This window comes from Crocuta crocuta, unplaced genomic scaffold (assembly GCF_008692635.1).
Source record: "Crocuta crocuta isolate KB4526 unplaced genomic scaffold, BGI_CrCroc_1.0 scaffold11, whole genome shotgun sequence".
In the NCBI taxonomy this organism is placed as follows: Eukaryota; Metazoa; Chordata; class Mammalia; order Carnivora; family Hyaenidae; genus Crocuta; species Crocuta crocuta.
Window position 1 is genome coordinate 3,151,749 of NW_027528624.1, and position 27,181 is coordinate 3,178,929.

A 27,181-nucleotide genomic window follows, 5' to 3' on the forward strand; every position below is an offset into this window, starting at 1 on the left:
TGAAATACACCCTTTTATATAACACTTGTGTTACTAGTTATATTTGCGTCTCATTTTATAATATTCACTAGTGATATACTTGTCTTCGTATAAGCCATCATCTTAAAGAAGACGTCTAAATTCCAGAAAGTGTGTCTACCATCTGTCGTTCTAAGTTTGCCTCCCTGGAAGTCACTCTGCAGAATGTAGGACATTTCCATCAGTATAACCTACAGACGGCAGATGAGCAGCCCCCCGCTGCGGTACCCAGGCCTTTCTACTGTCCGAGGGCCCCGCCGGCCCCCAGGCCTTCCTGCAAGCCTAGCACCGCCTCTGCCAGATGTGGTATCCTACGGAGGTCCTGCCAGAGTGGGACATCCCAGGAAGCCCTCCCTCGGAAAAAAAAGGCAAGCTCACTACCACAGTATCGACAGGCTCTTTCAGCGTTCTCAAAAGTCGAGAACCACCTATCACCCGGAATGCCTGTTAACACTACAGCTTCCTGCGCCCCATTCGGAACTTCTGAGGCTGGTCCAGGAGTCTGGGTTCCTCACAGACTCCGCAGGGAGTTTTCGAACGTGCGCGCTAAAGCTTACAAACCACCGCGCCAGAGGTATTTGGCCCAGCCGTCGCCCGGCCGAACTGCCACCGGCTTTGTGTGGCGTTGGCCGTGTACCAGATGAGTTGCTGTGCTGAAGTTTAAAAGAAAAGCTATAAAACTATGCCCACAATATAAATCTACCAGATGGACAGGTTAGTCCTTCACCAAGGACGTTTTGGGCCTTTCGCACCGTTGCTGGTGGTTGATTGTCTGAGTAGTTTATAAAGATTGTTGGGTTTTCTGTTTGCTTGCTCACCTGAAGTTAGGGATTTTTAGGTGAACTGCTGTCCTCCCTCCCCACCCCCCAAAGATACAAAAGGTGTAATAAATTAGGAAAACCATCTCTCTTCGAGTGGGGAAAAATGTACCCTGGGATTATGCCAACTATGTTGGTAGTTCTGGACTTCCTACGTAACTGGGGCTTTCTTGAGCGCATCGTTCCAGCTCGCTGCAGACGTGAGCTGCTTTCCTTTGAGCCCGGGCGGAGGAGCAGCCCTCCTGGCTTTGCTCGGGTTGCACGTTTCCTTGGGCTGGCTGTGACGCAGAGAGGCTGCAGATGGAAATGATGGGGTGTGCACCCCGCCCACACTGTCCCCGCACACGGAAATGATGGGGTGTGCAGCTCGCCCACCCTGTCCCTGCCGAGGTGCGTCAGCGTAGACAGGTGTCTGAGGATTCTCTGTAGGCCTTGCTGACCAGTCAGAGAGAGGTGTTTCTCCTGAGCTTTTCTCATATCCTCTGTTCGCGTTATGTTAACGGCACTCCTTATATATTAGCCACGTGTGAAAACAGTCACGAATATCTGCAGACACATACACACAGATAGGCCCTTCAGTGTTTTGAGAAACGAGGGACAAAATATTTTGTGGATTATGGTATATTGTTTACCATGAAAAGAACAAGCCATGTGTGTGTTTCTTGTCCCATTTCCCCGTCTTCCAGGAGTGATTTTGTCGCCTTGTAGGGAGACTAAGTAAAGGAAGCTGAGAGGGTAAGAATGAATGTTTGAGTTCAGTTTTGCTCACACCATATGTGCTTTATGTTCCTTTTGAATATATTAAATCCAGGGTGGAATGGCTGCTTTAGGACCCTGACCCACACTTACTCTAAGAAATCATTGTGGCTCTTAAATTTCAGTGGCGAAGCCAGCGGCCAGCGCTCGAAATGTATTTACAGTTCTCACACAGCACTTCCGCAGTCATGGGTCCTTTACTGCTCCGTTTTATGTCTGAACTTTACATACTGGATTACTGATGTCAATAGGAGAAAGAACAGAGCCTTGATTTAACACATCCTTACAATAGCGGTGGTCTTTCTCTTCTGGGAAAGGAGGAAAAAATAGTGCTCCTGGAGTGTCATTGCCCTGGGAGGCATATCGCTCTTTGCAGTGATTCATTGAGAATTCTGGTAAGAAGTCAAAAAGTAAGCATTTCAACAAAAGGAACAGTAAAAGCCACAGTAAGGAAAAGACCTCATGATCCATTTAGTACAATAAAATTTGCAGTGTAAGGCAGGAGTACTAAATAAAACTATTACTCTATATCCTACCTTTACGTCTCTCAACATAATAACACAATGTAACTTTTGGACCGTTTTTATATTTGTATATCCTAAAGGCCCATTTAAAAATATGTAATAGAGAATGAAGAGATTTAGGGAATTTCAAACCAGCATAGATGCTTAAATTCATCTAAGTCTGATTTTTTAGCTTTTAAATATTTTTTAAAATATTTGTTTTTTTGAGAGAGAGAGCGTGCATGCTCGTGCACGGGGGGAGGGGCAGAGAGAGCGAGAGAGAAAGGGAATCCCAAGCAGGCTCTGTGCTGTCAGCACTGAGCCCGACACAGGGCTTGATCCCAAAAACCAACCATGAGATCATGAGTCAAATCAAGAGTCGGACGCTTGGGGCACCTGAGTGGCTCAGTCAGCTAGGCGGTTAAGCATGACCGACTCAGGTCATGATCTCACGGCTTGTGAGTTCGAGCCCCGCATTGGGTTCTGTGCTGACAGCTCAGAGCCTGGAGCCTGCTTCAGATCCTATGTCTCCCTCTCTCTCTGTCCCTCCCCGACTCATGCTCTGTCTCCCTCTTTCTCTCTCTCCCAAAAATAAACAAACATTAAAAAATACATTAAAAACAAAAAGAGTCGGACACTTAGCTGACTGAGCCGCTCAGGCACCCCTAAAGTCTGATTTTTAAATCCATGTTAATTATTCTCATCAATTATGATAATACATATCAGCCCACTTCTTAATGCTAAAAAAAAATGTTTTGTGTATGTTAACACATTTAATGCACGAAGGAGAATATGACTATTTCCTGTCTCTCAGCAGTAACATTTAGGCATAATTTATTATCAGTACTAACACAACTATCCATGAGAACCTTTGAAGAAGAAGCGAGCCTTAACAGGACCCGTGTGCCTGGGATTCTGCCACCTTCCCAGGATCGCGTGGCTGTCGGTCCTTTGAACCCACTCCGATTAAGTAGCAAGGACACTTTCCACATGCCTCCTGCTCTTCTTGCATTCTGTTCTTCTAAAAAGAGCGTTTCTTAATGTACAGAGTTACTAATTCCTGCAGCGCTAGACCCCAGAGAGAAAACCGCAGGGAAGCAGCCCACTGCTCAGAGCAAGGCGGTCTGGGTCTGTGCAGTCTCGCTCAGCTGCTTTCCTGAGGTTTCACACATCCACAAAAATAACAGCATTTTTAGCTGATCCCGATAGATTTTTCTCTGCAGCTGCATCCCTTGAAAAAGCTTTTTGTTCCAGTTCTTAAAGTCTAAGTACTGAAAGTAATTTGGGGGGAAAAAAAAGAAAGAAAGAAAGAAAAACATCCCAATTATGATTTGTGTGTGTGGTGATGACTTCACGGGCTGCCTGGCAGCACACGGGCTCCGAGGCACAAGCCAGTGCGCCCGCGGCGCAGACGGGTGCGTCCCGGGCCGTCCGTGGGCACCGCCTTGCTCACGGGCACGTGGCGGGGTCAGCTTTTCTGCCAGGACCTCTGGTCCCAACCTGCAGCGACGCTAACGATATTAGCAAATTAGCACCACAAAGCTTGCCAGCGAATTCGCCAGAGCCCTGCTCGCTCTCTCTCTGCTGTAATTAAAACTAATTATTTTCTAAAACATAGTAATACATGAATATGTGCAATAATCATTTTGTAGTGGGCAATCTGTAGAGCCTTTTTTAAAGCTCCTTTTTTTTTTTTTTTTTTTTTTTGAGGNACCATGTGCACTGCCTTGGTTGAGCCAGCACTTTCGTTTGCAGAATGCAGAATGGGTCCTGTTCATAAAACCTCAGGTTTACTTTATTTTGAAATAGGAATGTTTTCTGGCTTTCACTCATTTACAAGGCTCGTAATTCTCTCCACTCGCCCTTGTCTGTTTCCAGCTCTCCTCACACATCTGTTTGTGTCGCACTCCCAGCCCAGTGTTGTGCAGATGGTTTTCACAGTGGGGTTCTGTAGAAACTCAGCTGTTATTCCCCGGACGTCTACGCGATTCCCTACTATAGCCCCGTGCTTCCTTCAAAAAGAAATCTGAACCCATATTTTTAGCTTGAAGATGTCTATTCGTATGGGTAATAAATGTGTCCAAATCAGTTGTTCTTTGGAGAACTTTTCAATCTAAAGCCCGGATGAATGTGATAGAATTTCTGAGCCTAGAGACGAAGAGTGAGTTTTGCCAGGAAGCGTAGAGTTGACTCTTGGGCTGCTGGGCATTTGAGCTGCTGCTGAAGATTGATAAATGCACATACGGTCCCAGACGGAAAGAAAACTAGCCCCATTTCAGAATAATTAGAAATCCTTTCCTTCAAAAACTGCTTTTGACTATTGTTTTTTGAAGTCGTTTGTTAACGATTGTTTTCCATCGTTGCAGACTAGGCCACATATAATAGATAAGATTTTCAAATGAAACAGTATAAGACGTCAGGCGATTTTGCACACTGTAGACTATGTAAATTTAGGAAATTAAGAATGCGCAAAATCCTCTAGTTACCAGGTAGAAAATACCCACGTCCACTCTTTCCTTTCAGCGCCTGATGAGCAGTTTAAACACTGGCCTCCTTTCCCCTTGTCCCCTACTCTATTAAATGATGCCGTAATCGTTTCAAGAAGATAATGTTGATATGAGTTGACTTTCAATGGCGGGGTGTTGAATAAATAATTGCATTTGTGTTTTTTCTTTTTAAGTTAAAAAAGGACCACCAGAATGTCATGCTGTCTACATTTCAGAAACTCGTGTGCTCTGAGTTACGATTTCTTTTTTCTTTTCTTCCTTCAAGGGAAACTCAAGTGCCGCATGCATCACTCAGTAACTTGTGTTAGCAGGAGCCCAGCCTGATGAATCACACGTATAATCCTAAACTCTTTCTCCTGTTTTCGATTAGCATCTATGGGTCTTGCAGATATGATGTCTCCTGGTGAATCCAAATTGCCCCTGCCTCTCAAAGCAGACGGTAAAGAAGAAGGCACTCCACAGCCTGAGAGCAAGTCGAAGGTATTTCCTTTCTCCTCTGCACGCGGTGTGGGGTCTGCCTCGCTGACGCTGCCATGTTGTTCTGTAGTCACGGTGCTGGCCTACACTTCCGTTGCCATTTGGTTTCTTCTCTTCTGCATGCCGCCATTTTGTGCACCACGTTTGTAGTTTTCTGTCCCCACCCCCCCTTCATGGTGTGGATCTGAAAGTTACTAGTTCTTACGGCATTTAACTCCTGGCTGTGGGGGAGGGGAGGAGGGGCAAGACCCACCTGAGGGAAGTGCTTTGGGGGTGGGGAGAAGTAAGGGGCCTTGCCTGGTTTTGATACTTGCAGCCATTTTCTCTGCCTTCAGTTTATAGCTTCCTGTTTTGGCCGCCTCAGCAACAACAACATACTTAATATTTTGCTTTCCTGCCTTATTTGATAAATAAGGTGAACAGCTTTTTTTTTTTCCTTTCTTTCATAAGGGGTAACCCATGCTTAGCATTCTGTCTAAGTTTGAAGTAAGCATGGTGGCTTAATGGCCTTCTCCAGCATCCAGCAAACTGACCAAAGTATACTAATTAAGAATGTTGTTTTAATACCTTTCTATGTGTGTGTGTTCGTGTGTTTGTCTGTACGTGTCTTTATATATATCCATTATATATAAAAATTAGTCTGTTAAACTGGATGTGCTTTTTGTTATTTTAAATAAAGTTTGCCCTACCTTTGTCATTTTTTTTTTTTTTTATTCCTCTACCACAGGATAGCTACAGCTCTCAGGGTATCTCTCAGCCCCCAACCCCCGGCAACCTGCCAGTCCCTTCCCCCATGTCCCCCAGCTCTGCTAGCATCTCCTCATTTCATGGAGATGAAAGCGATAGCATTAGCAGCCCAGGCTGGCCAAAGACTCCATCAAGCCCTGTAAGTGGCTCTGGTTTTTTGTGGGTTTTTTTGTTTTTGTTTTTTTTGGGGTTTTTCGATAATTAAGTAATTCTACTTGAATGCTTGCTTATTTATTTGTTTTATAAGACTTTTTCTTCATAATTTATCCACGAAAGGGTTTATCATTTCTTTATAATTATATCAGTAACAAAATGATTACGTTTGTGTAAATTATAGAAGTTGATTTCTGGTAATGGAACCGCTGTTATAAAGAGGCACCTCTCTATGAAGCATGTGATTGTGGTACTGGGTCCAAACTCCTTCACACAGTGACTTTGTTTAAATATCTGATCCATGGTGCACTTACAGAAGGTCTTTAAAACGAGTTACTTCTCCATTTACATGGGAACTAATAGCAGCCAAGGAGTAAATGACAAATTTGGCCTTTGGCCTAAATCTTTCATGGGCTGTTGTATCTGAAACATCTTATTTCGAAACGGCCTACCTGAAAAAATAGAGATACGGGCACAGGTTAAAACAATATCAGCCCTGCTTTATTTCAATCCACCTGTCACTAATTAACAGCCAAGCTGTAGAAAGATTACTGCGAGTGAATATTTGGAATGCTACTTGTAGAAGAATATTATGTACCTGCATTAGAATCAGTGGAGATAGAAAAATTACATCCTGCACAAGACCGCTGACAATCTTGAAACTAAGTATTGATTTCCATATGATATACAGAAAACAAAAGTGGTAATGTCCATATAAGGGAATCTTTTTAGCCTTAGTGTTCTTCTGTCCATGGAGCTTGGTCTTTATTTTCCTACTGAAGAAATTAATTCTGTGCCATTAAAAAAAAAAAAGAATAAAATGGCACTGTAGTAACCTTTATTTTACATTCATATAGGGAATCAAAAGATCTGTTTAAAAAAAAAAACCTTAACATGCAATTACTTGCCAAGAAGGCTTAATTAACACGCTAATTTTTGTTAAGACGACGCATTGAAGAGTACAGCTCAGGAAAAGCGAGTTGGAGGGAAGAAGTCTCTATGTGCAGAATCTGGCAATCTAGTCAAAACCCCAAAAGGAGGCTGCTATTAATTATCCATTCACTGGTTTAAACAGATAGAGCTGAAGGTTTGAAGGGTTGGTGGTTCCAGTAAAATGTTTGTAAAATTCATGTGGAGCTCGAGCATAACCAGCATTTTCCTTTTCAGAGGAAGAAAGGGCGATGTTCGCTGTTACCTTCTCTGTAGACATGTTTCGCTTTTGCGACAACCGAAATGAAATGAAAAATGCTCTGGGGCGGGCTTGCGGAACGAGCAGGACGGGGGTGCCCCTCCCGCTTCTCCATGTCCTTGTGTTATGGCTTTGAGTCTCAGAAGGCAGCCCACGGTTCGGGGGTTTTCCCCACCATCCCCCCTGGTGTGGGGTTGTGTTTTCTCTTCATTAGAAGAGCGGTTTTGAATCGGCATACTCTCAGGTTAGCAGGTAGAACTCAGATTAAAACTTTTCAAAAACATTTGTTATGTTGGCTGAAAATCATAATCTTTAAAACCTGAAGCTAATAATCAAGAATAATAATTTGTGAAAAACCAAAGACTACTGATAGATGATATTATACGCTTAAAAATGCCACCTTGGCTTAGTTGGTTAAGCGTCCGACTTTCGCTTAGGTCATGATCTCGCGGTTCGTGGGTTCNTAAATTTAAAAAAAAAAAACATTAAAAAAAAATGCCACCTTGCTGACTCCGCTTATCAAGACTGAGTGAGATATTTATGATAGTTTAACTTCCTAGTCAGGTGACTAGTCACTAGTTAAGTGACTTTCCACTTAAGTATAAGAAAAAACCAAACTGAAGCGTCGACTTCATTTTCTGATCACAATATAATTAGGCTTAAAATTGCAGACTCCTGTTTTCTAAACATTCCCACATCCATTATCTCTTCCTGTACCATAACCGTTGTGTGCTTGAGAAAGGGCAAGCACATGTCCAGCTCCAGGGGTAGAGAAGGACCCGAGGGGCTGCAGTCCCAGGTAGGAAGGAGTCAGATGACGGCCCTGTATGGAGAAGATGGCCCCTGTCTTGAATGCGATGCTAATTTAAGAAGGGAACCAAAAGCGATTGGAAGGAAGGACCAGAGAGTATCTCTACTGTCAAATCACTGCTGATATATATATACGTTAGGAACATTTAACTGTTCTTTCTGAGACACAACTTCAGTTTGCACTTAAAATTGCTCCTACCAGTGTCTCTAATAAATCGTGTCTAATAGAAGTCCTGAAATGGACTAAATAATAAAGATGTTCCATGCTTTGACAGTGTGCTATGGACCAACGTTGTTTTGTTACGGAACATTCTAAAATAAAAATAAACATTTGCACATACACAGATTACCAGGCATATGGTAAAGACTGCTGAAATGTAAATCTGCCTCAGAGATTTGAGGAAAAATGTACTTATAGACTTAATTAAACTATATGCAAGGAAAACATTTGTGGCGCCATAATGTCTTGCTGTGATTTTTCAGCCATCTCCGTTCCCTTCTCTTGCGTCCGTGACAGTTTCGGGCACTAGGATACAATTTTTACAACACCAGGGCGGTGTGAGGTGGCCCTAGTGACATGGAAGAGGTAACCTGTCTTCCTGCGTGGCTGGTGTATTTGCCCTAAGTCAGTGGCCAGAGTATATGATGAAACCCACCCAAAGGTTACATCACAGCTAGTGTCTGTGAACAAAGAAAGTACATGTTGAGCCGAATCAACAATAAAGTCAGTACTGTTATTTCCCAGCACTTAAACGTTTCTCCCGTTTGGACACCCAGAGACTAGCTTTGGGTTAGTCCAACTAACTCGGCTAAGACTAACTTCACTTACTGGCTAGTAAACAGACCTGGAGGCTGGGAGTGGAGACAGTACGTGGCAGTCACGGGCACGATCCGCCCCCCTTCAGTCTTGTCAGATTGTGTCCATGCTCACTCAGCACCCCGATCACTGAGATCCTGTTCTAGGATATTGTATTCGGCCGGTAATTCTTCCTGGGATGGTGCCAGACCGCTCAGACCTTTTTCGTCCACTTGAGTACTTGTTTCTGAACAGATTATATACCCGGTCCCTCCTGGGTGCCGTCACTGTTGGTGATTCAAAATCAGCTCAAACCCTGCCTCGTGGAACATAAAGTCTAGTCAGGAGAAAGTAGGGCAGACAAATGATCCCATGCAAAACTTGCGCTTTTTACAGGCTGTGTGACCAAGGGCCGCCCCGGACAGATAAAGCAGGAGCCGGTGATTCAGATGAGGGAGCCCGTGAGCCTGGGAGTCCTCTTCCAGGACCTAACACATCACCTAAGGCCGGACCAGGCCTACAGATGCGTTTTCCTGCATTACGGTGCCATAAAAATCCTGAAGTCTTTTTTGAAGATCTAAAGCTATGAAAAATAAAATGATCCTGTTAGAAGCCACGGTCTTCATGAAGCTTTCCTAACTTTATGAGAACAAATCGAGACCTCCAGAAGTTAATTAGATTCAAGTTCACTTAACAAAGAAGGTTAAGAAAAACTAAACTATGTGAGGCCAAAGCAAGTACACTTGTACTTATTTTAGGCTCATCTCAGGTTAGGAGATACACTCATGCCGTAAATGGGAACAAACACCCGCATTTCCCCACCGCTCAGGGCCTGACTAATGGCCCTTCCAGAACCCTCCCTCAGTCTGGCGAGGACCAGGCCAGAAACGGCCTGGATCTGTGATTCAGAATGTTGGTGTAGAGCTACTCAAAGTAATTTTAAATTGAAATGGTTGCTTTTATTTCTCTTACCTTAAATGGAATGTCAAGCTTTTACCTCTCAATTTGTTACAAATGAAATGTAAGTGAGAGGTTGGTGGGAGTTTTTTCTCTTTTGATCGATTCTAGGTGATAAAATCTCATTTTTAAAAAAAAAAAATAAACAGTGGGCCCATTTTGTATTGCTCCCCAAAAGGAAAAACTAAATTTTTAACTAGCATTTAGAAACTAACTACCCCCTCAGAGATGACAGAACTTCGGAAATGTGTAAAACGTGGCAGGAGAACTTCTTTCCCTAGTCAAATATTCCTGGGCATATGAATATGGAAGAGAAACTTTAAAAATGTATTATTTGAATATACAGTGCGTTCCATATTCTGAGTATATATATGGATAGATAGACATACAGATATGCGAATATGTATATATTTTAAGCTCTAAAGTAATTTTTAAGTGACTTACTCTTAAGCCTCAGTATCAATGTAAATTCTAAAAGTTCACACTTTTTTTATCCCAACACCCTAAATTTTTTATTGACATCAACGTATCACCCATTTTTTATGTATTTGATGTAAAGAATTTATGCCTCGATAATTCTGAATCCAAAGGCTTAAAATTGCGGTGGAAATAGCCTGGGGGAGGCGCCTGGTAATGAGGAGGAAAATGCCGCCCGCCAGCACTGTTCGTTTCACTCTCGGGCATCTTTTCTGAGCTCCTGCCTTTACTGGGGATCATTTACTAACAAAGTAACATCAGACTTCAATGGCAGTCATGTTATTTGACCCCCAAAATTTCAGCAATGTGTTTAAAATGGTTAAGCTAAATATAATGGAAAAGAGTTCAGACAAACCCCCATCTAAAATGGTGACTATCCATTGCAAATGACAAGCTGGTAAAGAAACACAAGGAAATGAATTACTGCTCCAAAGAAATCTGGATTGAAAATCTAGAAGTGACTTTCTAAAACGTTACCTTCCCAGATCACATAATCCAGGAGGTGGGCTTCGGTTGTGGGCAGACAGCACATTTTGACACTTTAATATCACGTATAATTAGAAAAACAAAGATAAGAATTAGACCTTCACATGAGCACATAAACCCATGTGTATAAAAGTAAAGGTATAGATGTATCCATAGATACGCAGGGAATATGAAATAGCACATGTATTTGTGATTAAAGCAGGGATGCCTAAGGAATCTGTTAAAATAATTCTCCAATAGCCCCCTGCCTTGGCAGAGCAGTTCAAGAGATCTCACGTAGGGAAAGCTAAGTCATCATGAGTAAATGCCAGAACTCAGCTGGCTTGGTTCACAGAGCTCGCAAAGGAGCAGAGCCCACACCGCTGCCCCTATGATTCGTGACTTATCTTCTGTTTTCCAGCAAGTCCCATATCTGTTCTCCTCCATAAGATCTAGCATTTTAATGAAGACACACATTGTTCATTCTTGACAAGGAAAAGTAAGAGTCCATATAGTTTTTTGCACTCTGTAATATATAAAATCTTAAGTTTGCTGTGATTCTTCTATGAGCTCGCACCCTTTTATTTTTAAAAATGACGGGGGGTGGCATCCTTGGAAACCTGCCTTCTGGGATCCAACGCTTATATTAATCAAGTAAAAGAGGGTTTTGTTTCTTTGTTTTTGTTTTGTAAGTATATAAAAGGGGGAGTTTGGGCCCTTTATTTAAAGTCAAAGTAAAGTCTTAATTTAAGAAAATGTATAGTTTGTGCCTGAACTAGTAGCCTTCATTCCTAATTGTTGTGTGATAGCAGTAGTTTTGAAATTTCTTCTCTTCCTGTATTTGGTAGCTCATTGCTTTTTTCTCACCTTCTTCCCTTTCCCTCCACCCACCCATCCCCCACTTCCAAATGCTCCTTCTGGGCTCTAGAAGTCCAGCTCGTCCACCACCACTGGGGAAAAGATCACAAAGGTGTATGAGTTGGGAAATGAGCCGGAGAGAAAGCTGTGGGTCGACCGATACCTTACCTTCATGGAAGAGAGAGGCTCTCCGGTCTCGAGCCTGCCCGCAGTGGGCAAGAAGCCCTTGGACCTGTTCCGGCTCTACGTCTGCGTCAAAGAGATTGGCGGTTTGGCACAGGTGAGTGTGCGCGAGTGAGTGATGAGATGCTGTGCCCAAGCTCTCAAAGGTTTCTTTGAATGCAGACTCAAACTGTTTTGGTTTTTTTTAAATATTTTATTTCTTTTTGAGCGAGAGATAGAGACAGCATGAGCAGGGGAGGGTCAGAGAGAGAGGGAGACACAGAATCCGAAGCAGGCTCCAGGCCCTGAGCTAGCTGTCAGCACAGAGCCTGATGCGGGGCTCGAACCCACGAACCGTGAGATCGTGACCTGAGCCGAAGTCGGATGCTCAACCGACTGAGCCACCCAGGCGCCCCAAACTGGTTTTGTTTTGTTATGTTTGTTTTGTTTTGCTTGTTTTGTTTTGCTTTGTTTTCTTTTTCATAACAAAAAACCAAGTCTGTGGGATGCGTGTTTGTGTGCTGCCTGGGGAGCACACTGGGGCAGGGCCCTGGCCCTGGCACAATTTGTAGTGTGACCTTAGCAGGTCACTTCTACAGGGACCTCCATTCTCATCTATAAAATGAGACGGTTGGGCTGGATTTTTCTTTAGGTTCCCTGACAGCTCTAGAAATCTGTGGAATCTGCCAAGATTTCATAGTAAATACTCCAGGAATGTTTTGAAAATGACCAAATTAATTGTCCAGATCAATTCTAAATCCAGAGCAATTTAGCAAGAAAACGAAGTCCTGTATCTCACGACACGTCCACAGCGCCAGGGCGGTAAGGGCGGCGTTTTTTGCACAGAGCTGGGGCTGGGCTGCGGAATTTCAGAAGGTGCTCCTCTTCAGGCCGGACTCTCCGAGCCAGTACTCCCTTAAACTCTGCGCCCTGGGGGCTACGCTTTCCTCCCCTGGTCCTGGCTCTGCGGCAGTACGGAGTCTAGCTCGTGAGCGCACGTCCTGCGGGAGAAACCGGGAATGGCCCCAGATAAGTGCTCACCTGGTGCTGGGCACTGTGCTTTCCCTTTGGTCCAGCGTCGTCTTTCCAAACACCCATTAAATGCACGAGTCATCAGCCCCAAAGAGAAGAGGGAGCTGTAACAGAATGAAATACGATGGGTGGCCCCGGGACTGAAGGGTGGCTGTAGGCCAGGCCTGTCTAACTCTAAGACGTGTGCCCTTCCCGTCTTCCTGGAGCGCTCAGGCTGCTCATCCACTAAAATTGCATGGGGGGCTTTAAAAACCTGTCAGTACTTGGGCTCCCACCCAGATCAATGAAAGGAGGCGCTCTGCGCCCAGATGGTCTAGTACGCGGCGTGGGACCCCACCCCCCACCCCAGTACTGCAGGGTCGTTTAGCATCCAAGAGGGAGTCACTAATCCACGGGTACCGCCGCGGGCCCACCGTGGTCTCAGTGCCTCGCAGCTCTCGGGGAGGCAGGCCAGGCCTTGGTACCCAGCCCTCCCTGAGGCGCCGCCCCCCCCCACCCCCCCCAGAGACCTGCTTGGCACACCCGCAGCAAACAGCTTGATTCAAGGCCCTGCCGGGTCAGGTGGTAAGTTGTACAGGGCAGACCGAGTGGTGGTCAGTGCAGGGAGAGCTCAAGATGCAAGACTCTCCCCTCCACCTAGACCCCCTGACCTCTCCCCTCCACACGTGGACCCCCNTCTCCCCTCCACACCTAGACCCCCTGGCCTCTCCCCTCTGCCCCTAACCCCGTGGCACAGATTTTTTAGAACCCTCAGGGCACTGTACAGTTGGGTTTCACCCTCAGAAGCATAGAGATTGTCTGGACCCCTCACTTTGACTCCGTTGACAGTGTGAATTAGCACGTTGGGTCTGCGGGTGAGGTTCGTTGCCGGCCTGGCTAACGAGGGCTGCTTGAGCACAGCTGTGTTGCACGGCGGTGAGCCGCGCGGCCACGTTGCCCTTCACCCCATCTTGATTTCTAGTCTACCTGGTCGCCCTGAGCTGCGGTCAGAGTGGGTGCTCACAGCCACACGGAGGTCGGTGCGAAGCCTTGCTTTGCACGGTGGCCCAGGCAGCACCCTGCTGACCCTCCCGAAGCAGCCCACAGCCTGGCGCAAAGTGCCACACGTGGAACCAGGCACGTCGCGAGCATTCTGTGGTTCGTTTATCGCGCACCACTTAGTACTAAGTAAACAGGTGTAAAGAGCTTTGTGATAAAGTTTGAATCCACAAACTGAACATTCCGTTAACAACCAGTGTCTCCTTAACACTCACCATGCTCCTTACTTAGTACACGGCACATCTAAAGGCAGAATATCCCCCAGATATCTGCAGGTCTGCAGGCAGACGTCCAATCTTGCCTGACTCTGACCCAGATGGAAACCAAAAGCTGATGCCGAAAGTCCTTTTGTAGCATTTCGGGATTTCTCTCCCTTTTTCTCTTCACTTGGCAGCTGTGTTCTCTGCAGCCCGAGCGTGAGTGGGAACGCTGGGTAGCCCTTCACCGGGTCGCAGGTGCCCCCCACGTCGCCCGCTGGTGGCTTCACAGAGCCACCCAAGCGGCTGGCTGGTGCCGGCTTTCCAGTGAGGGCCCCAGCGTAAGAGCACCCCGGTGAGAGGGGCGATGCAGGCTAGACGACAGGGAGCTCGGCTCTTGGAAGGAAACTGTTTTTCAAATCGAAGCTCAGGGCCTAAATTGCAAAATAGTTCTGTTACTGCTATTTAAATTCCTTTTCGGGTGCTTTTTTTTTTTTTTTTTTAAGAGAAGAGGGGGGCCGGGGTGCCTGGGTGGCTTAGTCGGTTAAGCGTCCGACTTTCGCTTGGGTCATGATCTCGCGGTTCGTGGGTTCGAGCCCCGCGTCAGGCTCTGTGCTGACTGCCAGCTCAGAGCCTGGAGCCTGTTTCAGTCTGTGACTCCCTCTCTCTCTGACCCTCCCCTGCTCACGCTGTCTCTCTCTCTCTCCTAGAAATAAATTAAAAAAAAAAAAAGATTAGAGGTGGGCCGGGGATGAGCGTGAGTGAGAGTGCACGTTGGCTCAAAGAAAGTCGCTGGCTCTGAGCAGCAACGGCCTGGGGTGGCGCGAGGCATTCGAAGGCGCGCCAAGCAGAAGAATCGCGACGAGCAATGCTTTTTATGTAGCTCTCAGCAGGTCCCTTAATGGTTTTATAACTGTAAATGCTGTCTATGCACTACTGAGTGGGAGTAATGAGCATTCGTTAAGAGAGGCAAATGAAAAAAATAAATAAATAAACCAAGACACTAAGTGCTTTTTTTGTCTCCCGGCTTTAAACAAGCCACTTTGCTGCAAACCAATGATCCTGCCTTTTTTTTTTTTTTTTTTTTTTTTTTTTGCTAGTTTAATAAAAACAAGAAGTGGCGCGAGCTGGCAACCAACCTAAATGTCGGCACTTCAAGCAGTGCCGCGAGCTCCCTGAAAAAGCAGTACATCCAGTACCTGTTTGCCTTTGAGTGCAAGATCGAGCGCGGAGAGGAGCCCCCGCCGGAAGTCTTCAGCACCGCGGACACCAAGAAGCAGCCGAAGCTCCAGCCGCCCTCTCCTGGTGAGCGCGAGTACGACCCTTGTCGCGGGGCCCAGGCGAGGCCCCCGCCCCCGGGGGCGCTGGAGGCCGCCCGCCACGTGCACGTTGTGAGCAGGCCACTTCGCAGTAAAGCAAGCCGGACGCGGGGTCCTTGAGGACCAGGGGCGTTTTGTTTTGTTCTGTTTCACTGAAGCCCCGCGGGCAGTGCTTAAGGGAGGAGAGCTTGCCGTTTGGGGACGCTGCCTCTGGGGCCAGCATTTCAAAGGCACCCTCTGCTTTACCGCTCGTGGTGGAAAAGGGACTTGGGGGTTCTGAGCCGTACGCCTTTACTCCTCACACGGGTATTTACAAACATTCCGTCTAACTGTAAAGCTAAGCATCCCCGGTAACCTTTTCTTCCTTATACAAGTATTTTGAAATATTCCATTTAACTCTGTCAAACTAAGTGGCCCCGATAACCTGTGCTCATACTTTTGTGCTACCAGCAAATGCCACCCTGTAGGTCTGGCCGGCTGTGCCCGTGTCAGGGACACTCAGAACTGTGTTAGCAAAATGAGACTTGGACTCAGTTGTTAACGTCCCCTGCGCCAACACGTTCTCTTGTGGGAATCCAGCAACCTGTCACGGTAAAGGTCCCCGCAGCCCCATTTCTGAGACCGAATAGCCCGGTAGCTCCGATCTACGGGCCAGGGGTCTTAGGAACACTACCCAGGAATAACGCGGTTCGCCTAAATCCTCAGACGCAAAGCCAAACTGATGCTTCTCCCCCGCCTCTCCACTCACCTGTCCGAGACCCCGCCATTGCCTCGGCCCTCCTGCCAGCCTTAGCTCTGCCTGTGAGCGTTTCGGATTGCCCGATCACTGTATTCTGAGAAATACAGTATTCAAGATGGGAGGAACTTTGCGTCCTCCAGAGTTCCGGGTGGGGACCTCACTCAAGTCTGATCCAACCGTGTTCTTGCCTTTCTGGCCACATCCCAGCCCTGTGCCGGGGTCAGCACTTAGCCATACTGACCTACGTTCGAGGTGAGGCCGACATCACGCAGGGTTGTTCTGGGATCAAATGCCAGTATTTCTTGGGCACCTTTCTAAGTGCTTTTCCATTTAATCACATCACCCCTGTGATGCACAGATACTGTCCCAAAGTCCACGAGGAAACGAAGGTCCGTAGAATGTGGAGTAACTGGCCCAAAATCTCTTGCTAGTGAGTGGTATTCAGCTCTAGCATTACGCCTGGACATACTGTATTCCTCTGCCTGTATTTGAAACAGCATTGTAACAGCGAAACCTTCTACTCACAGAAAAAGGTGTTTGTGAGCCAAAGAAATCGTTTTCTTTTTAATTATTTCCTCTAGCTGCTTTCTGGATGGCAGTGCTAGTACCTGAGGTCACTAATCGAGGGATTGCACATAGACACTTCTATGGGCCACGGCGCACTTGCAGGGAATACACCTAGATATATATTTAGATCTGACAGTTCTAAGCACACCTAGAAATCCTCTCCGGCCCCACCCTTAAGGCTTCGAAGCCTTTGCAGTTACGGTGTACCTTAAAAACTGTGAAATCTAATTTTAAAAGTCTCACAACATTACGTTCAGTTCAGAGAGTAAAACAAGCCGCCTGTGAACCGCTCTCAAACGATTTTTCCAAAATAAAAACTCAGTGGGGTGTAGGGACCAAAGTGGCGATGTCTGCAAAGATGGAAAGGTGTGTTTTATTTGCCGGGGAAAATCTCGTGTCCCTGAATGGGCCGCACTTCTGTACGGAGAATGGCCCTCCCAGCGCGCACCGGCTTCAGTGCAAGAGACCCCACCGGGCACAGACCCTTCAGACAGTGTAGGGCCTCTTCTCTCAACAGTCAGCTCTTTCCTTTCTCCCTTTTTCTTTTTAAACCACCGTTTTTATGGCAACATTATCGTTTTAACTGCACAAAAGAGCTCAGATTGCAGGTGCACTTCTGATAGTACATTCTTCTCCGTGGTCCACACGGTCCAAAGGCTTGTGAATCAGGAAGCCGGGGAAGGAGGGCTTCCTGGGCTGGGCCCCCGGGCGGCCCTGCGTGGAGCCCACGGGGCTGGCGCGCCTCCTTCCATGTTCTGTGCGCTGTTTAAGACACGCTGCTCGGCCAGACAGACGGACACACGCGCCGGTCAGCGGGGTCCTGAGTAACATCAGCCCCACAACCAAATAGCCACGCTGGCCTACCATCCATTAAAGGAAAATGACTCTGAGCTATTTTTATTGTCAAAGAAGGAAAATAATAATAATTGTTCCCAACCATTTGCCACGTTAAGGTTTCATATACCACAGAATTTTGAAAAACGAATCTTCAGCCAAAATTTGTGTTCTTAGAAGTCCGTCTTTCCCATAAGAAGGTAATTGTAGTTTATTTCTTACCAGCACGTCCAGGCAAACTGGACTAAAAGGATTCTCGAGAAACATGGCCAGTTGCTTTTCACAGGGCCGCTCGGAAACAATCCCAATCCAGATCGTTTGGCTCTGTTAGCATCGTGAGTCATCCGTCTGGCCCCCCCCTTTCTGAGTCGATGTGGCTGACGTGGGCCGAAATCCACTTCTGCCAGCCTCTGCGAGGTGTAACCCCTTAGCCCTTGGGGGTGCGCCACGGTCCTCGCTGTTGAGTGGCCACGTGGCTTCTCATGCCCGAGACCCGTGTTACTGTCTTCCAGTGACTAGCGCAAGTCCACGGCAGAAAGCTCTGGAACGCGAGCCGGGCAAGGCCTGGGGTAGGGTTGCGCCTCAGAGGTGCCAGTGGGGCCCCCATTGTGAGGAGGCTGTAAAAGTTTGTGGGGTTCTGATGAACAGTTCCCCGAGTGGCCCGGGCGGCCCGCAAGCTGGGGGGCCCGGGGTGGGGGGAGCAAGGAAGCCCCACATTCAGTTAGTAAGTCTGTAACCAAAAACCCATCCATCTTTGCTGGCAGGTAGCTGACTGCGTTTCTATTATTAGCTGACAGGTGATGTCACAAAACCTGCCATGGATCCAGCGAGGGAATCCTCGGTGGAAGGTAGATGAGAAAGGGGTTCGGGTTATAAACAAAGGTGCCCTCTGGGTGACCTCTAGTCGCTGCAGACCTGGGACATAGCAGCTATTCTTCCTTCTCCCCACCCTCCTTTCCGCAACCCCAGCCAGAAGTAGGGCACCAGGTTCGTGCTGTGAAAATTATCTTCCCAGTTAGGAGTCTGGCTGTACAGTCTGAAGTGTGTGAATGTACTTAACCCTCAATAACCTTTCCATTGTTTACTTTCGAGTATACATTTGTAGCTTCTGGCAAAAGGTGGGGATATCCTAGAGCATCGTGCCAGCCTCATCTAGTAGTGGAGCTTCAAGAGGGTGTATTCATTTTTTTTTTCCTGAAAGGAACAGAAAAAACACTGGCAAGAAGGAAGAATTTTTTTCTTTTTTTTTTTTTTATTAGCTGTAAATGTGAATGCTTGTAAATAAGGGTCACTCTGAAATCACAGCCCGTGAACCGTGTTTCCAAAGAAGCCGTATAGGCCGCTGTGGAGTCGGCTCCGTGATTTAAGAAGCGCATTATTTCGCGGCGCCTGGGTGGCTCAGTCGGTGGAGCATCCGACTTTCGCTTACATCATGATCTCAGTTTTTGGGTTCGAGCCCCACGTTGGGCTCTGTGCTGACAGCTCAGAGCCTAGAGCCTGCTTCGGATTCTCTCTCTCTCTCTCTCTCTCTCTCTCTCTCACTCTTCTCTAAAAAATAAATAACAGGGCGCCTGGGTGGCTCAGTCGGTTAAGCGTCCAAAACAAATAAAACATTTAAAAAATTTTTTTAAATAAATGAACATAAGAAAAAGATTTTTTTTAAAAACCCAGAAGCACATTGTTTCTCCTGCCCGCTCTGTGGGGCAGTCACATCAATACGATTATCCTTACGTATTCATAGAAGACTCCACTTTTTTCTTTTATTACCATCTACCTTTTTAATATGCATTTCCAGGGTTTCACCAGAATCTGATTTATAAGCATGCATTCCTAAGCTTCTCTTTTGAGATACCAACATGTAAAAGATGATCTACCTTTAAAGTTAGTCCCCCTGGCATCTCTGAGAACTTCCCCGAGTCCCTCTGGTCCCGGGCACCCACAGGACACCTCATACAGAAAGCGGGGCCCCAACGGCCCGTGCTTGGGACTCACAGCCAAGTGCGCCTGGCCCGGGCCGACCCGGGCTGGAGACGGCTGTGTTCAGCCGCGGCTTTCTGAGTCGAAGCACTGGACTCCTTTCCATCTCTGACTCCAGTGCGTTCTCTCCTCTCCAGTGATTTGTTGAACCCTGTTTACTCTGCAGTCAAATGTGTCCGGTGGTGATTGTAGTGAGCCTTGGACACCTCGGAGGAAAGGGACTAGAGCTGATGACTTGTACGGCATCATCCCGCACAGGCCACCGCTAATTCTGCCGTGTGTAGCAGCTCCGAAAGCATTTACTAGAAACCCCACGGGGGCAGGAATTTGTGTCTTTGTTGCTTTGTTGTCAGTTTGCACACTGCCACGCCAGCAGCAGAAACCAAGCTTGCAGTATAGTAAGCATGTTAGTTTTTCAGCAAGTATTTGCTTAATAAATGAAACCAATGTCTGTCGAGCACCTAACCTGCAGAGGCTGATGGTACAGCAAGAACCCTTAAAATACTAGGTTTTCCAATAAGATGATCTGAAGTTTTGAAGAGATCTGCTCAATTTTGAGTTGTGTTATTAGAATGTGATTAAAGCCAAATCTTGCGACTCTGATAATGACATTAAAGAACTCCAAAGAACATGACTTCAGATTTTGTAATAACAAACCTGATTCCATAGCTCTGGAAATGACTTTGTTAATGACAGAGTATAGACACACCCAGACATTGAGGAGGCACTGACGTGACATAAGGCTCATTACTAACTTGTCATTGCGTTTCAACGTAAACATTTCTTATCCCCGAAGACCTGGTACTAATTTTTCTAATTTTTTTTCCCTAAAATAGCACAATAGTCCATCAAGCCGGTGTACCAAATTTTTCATCCCACTTTTTTCTTTACTCAGAGGCATTTAGATTATCTCCATTATAAACAACACTGAAATAAACATTTTTCTGCCTAAAGCCTTTTTTATATATTAGATTATTTTCTTTGAGATAAATACCCAGGAAAGCAATTACCCAGTCAAGAGGTAGAAATATGTTTTATGGCTCACAAATGAAGTATGTTGCCAAACAAATTACTGGAAAACAAAAAAACAAAAAAAAACCTTTTAGTAATTTTCTCTATAAATAATATAAGAGCAACTAATTTTACTACGTCATTACCAGTAATGGATATTGTTACCATTTCTAATAAGATGGTGTCTTGTTTTCTTTCCTTTTTTTTTTTTTTTGAAACAAGTAGGAAGGGTGAGCTTATCGATAACCTCTAGTGTTTCCTTGTCTTCTTATTCCGCCTCGCAGCGAACTCAGGATCCTTGCAAGGCCCACAGACCCCCCAGTCAACCGGCAGCAATTCGATGGCAGACCTCCCAGGCGACCTGAAGCCACCTACTCCAGCGTCCACCCCTCATGGACAGATGACCCCAATGCAAGGTGGAAGGTCTGTACGGTAGAGGATCCACACGACCTCGCACTTCCCGATCTCGCGATGTTCGGGAGCAAACTGTAGAGGGAAAGGGGTATTACTGCCTCACGAGTTTCTAAATGTTGCCCAGAACTAGTTTCTTTCATGCAATTTTTCAGATGGTTTTTACATTACAGGGTTTCAAGTTAAGCTCGTTTTCCGAACGGGCAGCTGGCGGCAACTCCTGCTATTTCCTTACGCTTCCCTTTTGCTCGTCTCTTCAGAAGCAGCGCGGTCAGTGTGCACGACCCCTTCTCAGACGCCAGTGACTCATCGTTCCCGAAACGGAACTCCATGACCCCGAGCGCCCCCTACCAGCAGAGCATGAGCATGCCTGACGTGATGGGAAGGATGCCCTACGAGCCCAACAAGGACCCCTTCGGTGGAATGAGAAAAGGTAAATGCTGAGGGACCAGGCTTGGCCCAGAGGGCGTTTCCCTCTCTGCCCCCCGCACAGCCAACCCACTTACCCATTCGAGACGTGTCTGATCGCAGCCCCCCAACCTGCTAGAGTTCCGGCCTTGGGAAAAGGACTCAGTAGCTCTGTGCCTCAGTTTCCTCATCTAGGAATTGGGGTAATAACAGGACCTGCCTAAAGGGGGTGATGAGGATGGAGTTCATGTACAAAAAGCCCACTGAAGAATGACTCGCTCCCTCGCGCTGCGGCCGTTGTTGTATGTCCGTGGGCTGGGCAGGGCCTGGGTGCCAGGTAGTGGGATGAACCAGACGCAGTTCCTCCTGGAGTTGACAGTGGCTTAGGGGAACAAACAAAAAGTGAGTGAAACCCCAAATGCATAATTAAATGTGGCGGTTGATGGAAGGAAGGACACCAAGTGCCGCGACCTGGGGTGGGAGTCGTGGAAGGGAAAGACACCTGAGAAGGACATGGTCGGGAGGGGAGGGCTTTGAGGAGATGTCGGTTATCTGCCAAGACCTGAGGAACGAGGAGTAGAGAAGAGCAGGGGAGGGGGGAGGCCTGAGGCAGGAGCGGGCTTGGCGTGTTTGAGGAGGTCAAAGGCGTCTGGGGATAATGGGCAGGNGGGCCACCGGGCTGGAGCTTTCAGCCTCCCTGAGCTTGGGGATGAGTCTGGATTTGTACCTTCGCCTCAAGATGTCCTGCAGGAAGTGACATGACTAGTTTTTTTTTTTTTTTNGTGCCCCTAGGCCTTTTGTTAAAAAACAAATAACTGGGCATCTATGAAGAGTGTGCTGGAGGGACCACTGTGATGGTCCAGGGGAGAGATGACAGGCAGGGTCAGATTCCGGCAGCGCAGAGAGAAACACTCATCACACGTTCTGGACTCAGAACAGGCCGGGCTTGCTGGACTGATCGTGGGGGTCAAGGGGGGCGAACCAAGTGAGCAGAACTGAGAGGGCGACGACCTTACTACCTTGGAGACGCCCGCCTGGGAAGGGACCCACTGTTAGCGCTCACGGTAGGGGCCTGCGCTGTGGGCAGCTGCGGGGGCAGCGAGAGCGGGAAATCCCGCGTTGACTTTGGGATGTGTTGAGGCGGTAGGTGGCGGAATGTGACCTGTCTGGAGCTGGGCAGAGCGTTGGAATTAGGAATCATTTCAGGGAACTCGGCAGAGGAGTGGGATCAAGCACTGTGGGGTGGATAGGATCGCCAAGAATTGGGAGAGTTCTGGCAGACATTAGCAAGCATCCAGTGTGGTTTTTCCCTTTATGCTTATCTGTCCCCAGCGCTCACTTGGCTGAGAATTTAGCATCTAAGCCTCTGCCCTCTGGGCCCCTCGCAAGGCCCACGCGCTCCAAGCTCTCGGGCACCCTTCCTGATGCGGTCGGGCTGTGAAATTGCGGCATGATGTGAATATCGTTGAAAGAAATACAGAAAAAGAGCGAATACCGTTTTCACGAAGTACTTCTTCGGATTCCTTAAACAGCAGTGCCTCTATTTAGATGTTTGGGGCATGTGAATTCCTCGATATGTTGTCTTAAGTTGAGAGAAACGTAAAACCCAGAGCCTTGGTTTTCACAACTATTATGGGCCAGGGAAAAGCAAAAACAAATCATTGCAAAATTTTAAGTATTAGGCATGTATCATTTAACTACCAAATGAGATTATGGTTCACGTCTGTTTTTAATGTAACATCTCAGGTATGTTCCACAGAGCAAGATAATCTATAATTTTTCGCTTCAAAAAGTTTCAGAGCTGTCTGTTCCAAGCGAATATTCTATAGAACACGCAATAAATCCATAAGTTCAGAAACCCAAAAGGCTTGTAAACGTTGGAGGTAGTTATTTTTCTTAGTGGTCTGAGATACTAGAACAGTTTGTTCTTGCTGATGGTGGTCGGATCACATTTTTAGACTCTGAAAATGTGACAGCAACATGGGAAAATAATTAGTAGCGTTTGGAATCTGGCTGCAAGAGCTAGGTGAACCATTCCGGTAGCGCACCCGTATGCTGTGTTGGACACTGAGAGTTGTATTCCTTTGGCTTCTGTGTGCGTCCAGTTTTTCTTAGGGTGGAAATAATTGGGTGGAGGGGATGGTTGTGGATTACCTTGTCAGGCACTCGCAAGCTGTATGCTGTGTCTTCATCAACTGTAAGTGACGCGGGGCCCAGAGGGGAGCCCCTCATGTCGCCCCGGGGTTTTTCAGCTCGACTGCCACCCTACAAGGCCGGCGCGTTTAGCACCAGCTTAAAGCGGATAAACAGAAAACCCACAGGAAACAGATTTTTGTATAGCCTTGACCCTGATACAAAGTTTCACATTCCTCAGTTCACATTGTTGTGTCGGTGAACCTGGTTGTGCTCAGATTTTTTATGTAATGACCAACATGAGGGGAAACGCATGGGCTCCTTGTTGCTGCCACTGACCCGCCGTGCGCTGAGGGAGCGAACGCCAGAGCTGGTCCAGCCTCAGTGGCCCTGAACAGCCCTGGCCCCGCCCACTGCCTTCCCTACCATTTCCTTAATTCCTTCCTGATCGCAGGACTGATAATTGCTTGTAAGTGAACAGTAAGTGAATATTTACATGTAGTATATCTAAACAGTAGATTTTGAATCCCCATTAATGTCTTCATACATAAGCCTTTTCTTCTTAGTGCTCTAGTCATGAATGTGTTGTTTCATCATATTTTGCTCTTATTAAAGATGAAGCCGTGGTTATTGAAGTATAGTTGTTTTTTCACACATTTAAGAGCATGTCTGTGAAATAGATTCCTAAAAGAGTAACTGAATCAAGGGATGTGAACTTTTTTTTTTTAGTTGACAGAGTATCTTTTCCTCCATAACAAACTACCACAAAAAGTGGCTTTAAACAACCACCCTTGGTTAAATTACATCTCACAGTCCTCTGGTGGGTGGTTCTTCATTCTGCGTGTTGTCAGTGGGACCCCTGGCCGCCGCTGTCACCTGGAAGCCTGATTAGGGACTCTGCTGGACCCGGGATCACCTGCATGGCCGGTATCATCTGGAGGCCCTGCTGGGAACTCGTCCAAAAGTGTTGGCGAGGGGGCCTCCCCCATGGGCCGTCCCGCGGAGCTCCCGGGGTGCCTCGTGGCTCGGTGGATGGGTTACAAGGAGCACTCCCAGGAGAACGAACCCGAATTGTAGGCACACGTGACCCTCTGTGTCATCACCTTAGCCGGCACCCCATCGGCAAAGCTGGTCACGTGACCAGGCCCAGCCTCACTGCGGGAGGGGACTTCATAAGCTGTAAATACCCAGACACGTGCTTCCTTGGGGGTTCGCCAAAATCCAGCCTGCCGCAACAGGTAGTGACAAAAGTTACACCAGCGTAATACTCTTTAACATGGGCATGGAACAGTGCGTGGGCCCTCACTCCCTTACCAGGGATGATCGTTATCAGTCCTTTTAATAGTTGCCAATCAGATGGGGGGGGAAGGGCTTCATAGTTTTAACTTGCATTTCTTTAATTACTAGTGAAGTCACACATGTTTTCATATATTGATTGGCCACTTGTTTTTCTTTTTTCAGAATGTCCATTTATGTGTTTACCCATTTTTTTAAATTTGATTGTTTTTTTCCTTACTGATTCTTAAAGAATTATTTTGTGTATCAAAAAATTAAGCTATTTCACTTTAATTACCCCATTAATGTTTGTCCGTCTCTCTTCTTACATTTATAAAATGGAAAGTAACATCGACACTTATTCTACCACATGTGGACTTGAGATTAAATAAGATAAAGTATGGGAAGCACACCACGATGCCCGGAGCATCCCACCCGTGTTAGACTCACCATCTGCACCTCGGTTCTAGCCTCACAAATTCCATCAGCTCGCAAAAGTTTAATCAGCTTTGGCTTTATGTCACATAAAAGTAACCTTCCCAGGATGAAGAAAGGTAGTAGCACTGTATATCAATTAAGATTTGCATTAGAATGTCTAATTTGCCTACAGGCTAGTTTTTGGGCTTGACCCAATTTCCTTCAGGCTCTGAGCTGATGCTAATTTGCATGTTTGACCTAATTGGCACTCTACGTCCTGATAGAAATACTTGTATTTCATCCATTCTTGAGTTATTCTTAATCCCCTGGTGATTTTCCTTATCCTGATTTTGGAGTGAGTCCGTCAGCAGGTGTTCATGCTAAGGTTTTTACTTTTTTCCCCCATAAGGGAAGGGAACTAACGTTACCCATGCAGCTGGCCCTTAAACAACACAGGTTTATACTGCACAGCGCCACTTAATGCACAGATTTTTTTCAGTAAATAGATTGTATAGTACTGTAAATGTATTTTCTTTATTTTTTTTAAGTTCATTTATTTTGAGAGAGAGAGAAAGAGAGCACACCTGCAAGCCAGGGAGAGGGAGAGAGAATCTCAAGCAGGCTCCGCATTGTCAGCACAGAGCCCAACATGGGGGTCGATCTCATAAACCAAGAGACCATGACCTGAGCCAAAATCAGGATTCAGATGCTTAAACAACTGAGCCAGCCAGGCTCACCCATACACCCATAAATACACCCATAAATGTGTTTTCTCTTACAATTTTCTTTTCTTCAGCTTTAAGAATACAGTATATAATACATATAACATACAAAATAGGTATTGATTGACTATTTGCATTATCAGTGAGGCTTCTGGTCAACAGTGGCCTACTAGTAGTTAATTTTAACGAGGAGTCCAAAGTTGTACATGGATTTTCAACTTCGCAGGAGTGAGCACCTCTAACCCGTGCAAGAAGGGTCAACTGTATATGCATCTCTTTCTCACAACCACTCCATGAAGTGTTGTCACCAGCCTTACTTTATAGACAAGGAATTAAATTCACAAGTTTCATAACCTACCCCAGGAAAGGGCCTATGTTCGTTTGCTACCTTACTTCATAACAAATTACCACAAACTCAGCAGCCTAAAACAACACCAGTTTATGATCCTACATTCCTGTGGTCTCTCAGCTCAGGGCCTTACACGGCCGACGTCAGTGCGTCGGCCAGGACTCAGGGTCCTTCTCCAAGCTCATTGAGGTTGTTGGCAGATTTGGTTCCTCGCAGTCGTAGGACTGAGGTCACATTGTCTTGTTGACTGTCATGTGGGGGCCTTCACGGTCCTAGAGGCTGCCACCCTTCCAAACATGTAGCCTTCCCCACTGCGTGGTGGGTGCTTCCTTAAGGCCAGCCGGCGGGTGTCTCTAACTTCTAGACACAGATTGAAGGGGCGCACCTGGATAGTCTCCCTTTTAGTTGACTGCCAGTCAGCTGACTAGTAACTTGTTACATCTGTGAAATCTCTTGGCCATTGAAGGCAACGTAATCCTTGGAGCCATATGTCCATCATATTCATGGGTTCTACCCATACTCCAGGGGAGGGGCTCTCTCAAGACCCATATATGGGGTGAGAGATGGGGATATTGGGCTCCTTCCTGACTCCAGACCTTACACTCGGTTTGTAATGTTGCCAGCCATATGAAGAATGAGACCTCTATGTCCGCCATATTGAGGATAACAGAAATGACTAGAAAGGGCTGCCTGGGCCCCTTGGCAGTCAGAAATCCTTACCTTCATATCTGTGATTTAAAATTTGCAGTGCCTGGGAGCAGTGAGCCCTTTATGACTCAAGGACAGATGCCCACTAGCAGTGTACAAGACGTGTACAACCAGAGTCCCTCTGGAGCGCTGTCCGGTCTGGGCATGGGGCGGCAGCAGTTTCCCTACGGAGCCAGCTACGATCGAAGGTGAGTGTTTGCTAAGACGACACGGAGAGGGTCTTCTAGAAACTGCACTCTCCTCACGCGTGTAGTTCTGAGCCCGGGTCGCCAAAGGAGTGTGTGGGGTGGCCGCCTTCAGGCCGGGGTAGGGGGCCTCTGGAGAGCAGGTGGTCCCCGTAGCACCCGGACA

The 27,181-nt window shown here is 46.7% G+C and overlaps 1 protein-coding gene across 8 annotated transcripts in view; it reads left to right on the top strand.

The window, feature by feature from the left end:
* The window catches only part of ARID1B (AT-rich interaction domain 1B), a 291,898-nt gene that overhangs the window by 252,070 nt on the left and 12,647 nt on the right, over positions 1 to 27,181 (top strand). For 4 of the 8 annotated variants that reach the window (XM_077755104.1, XM_077755107.1, XM_077755106.1 and 1 more), the window contains 7 exons: positions 4,973 to 5,082; positions 5,807 to 5,965; positions 11,602 to 11,811; positions 15,061 to 15,265; positions 20,692 to 20,830; positions 21,079 to 21,251; positions 26,871 to 27,018. In XM_077755104.1, the coding sequence (XP_077611230.1) occupies positions 4,973 to 5,082; positions 5,807 to 5,965; positions 11,602 to 11,811; positions 15,061 to 15,265; positions 20,692 to 20,830; positions 21,079 to 21,251; positions 26,871 to 27,018 (1,144 nt within the window). The remainder of the gene's footprint in view (positions 1 to 4,972; positions 5,083 to 5,806; positions 5,966 to 11,601; positions 11,812 to 15,060; positions 15,266 to 20,691; positions 20,831 to 21,078; positions 21,252 to 26,870; positions 27,019 to 27,181) is intronic. The other 4 variants (XM_077755108.1, XM_077755110.1, XM_077755111.1 and 1 more) reach the window with 2 other exon arrangements.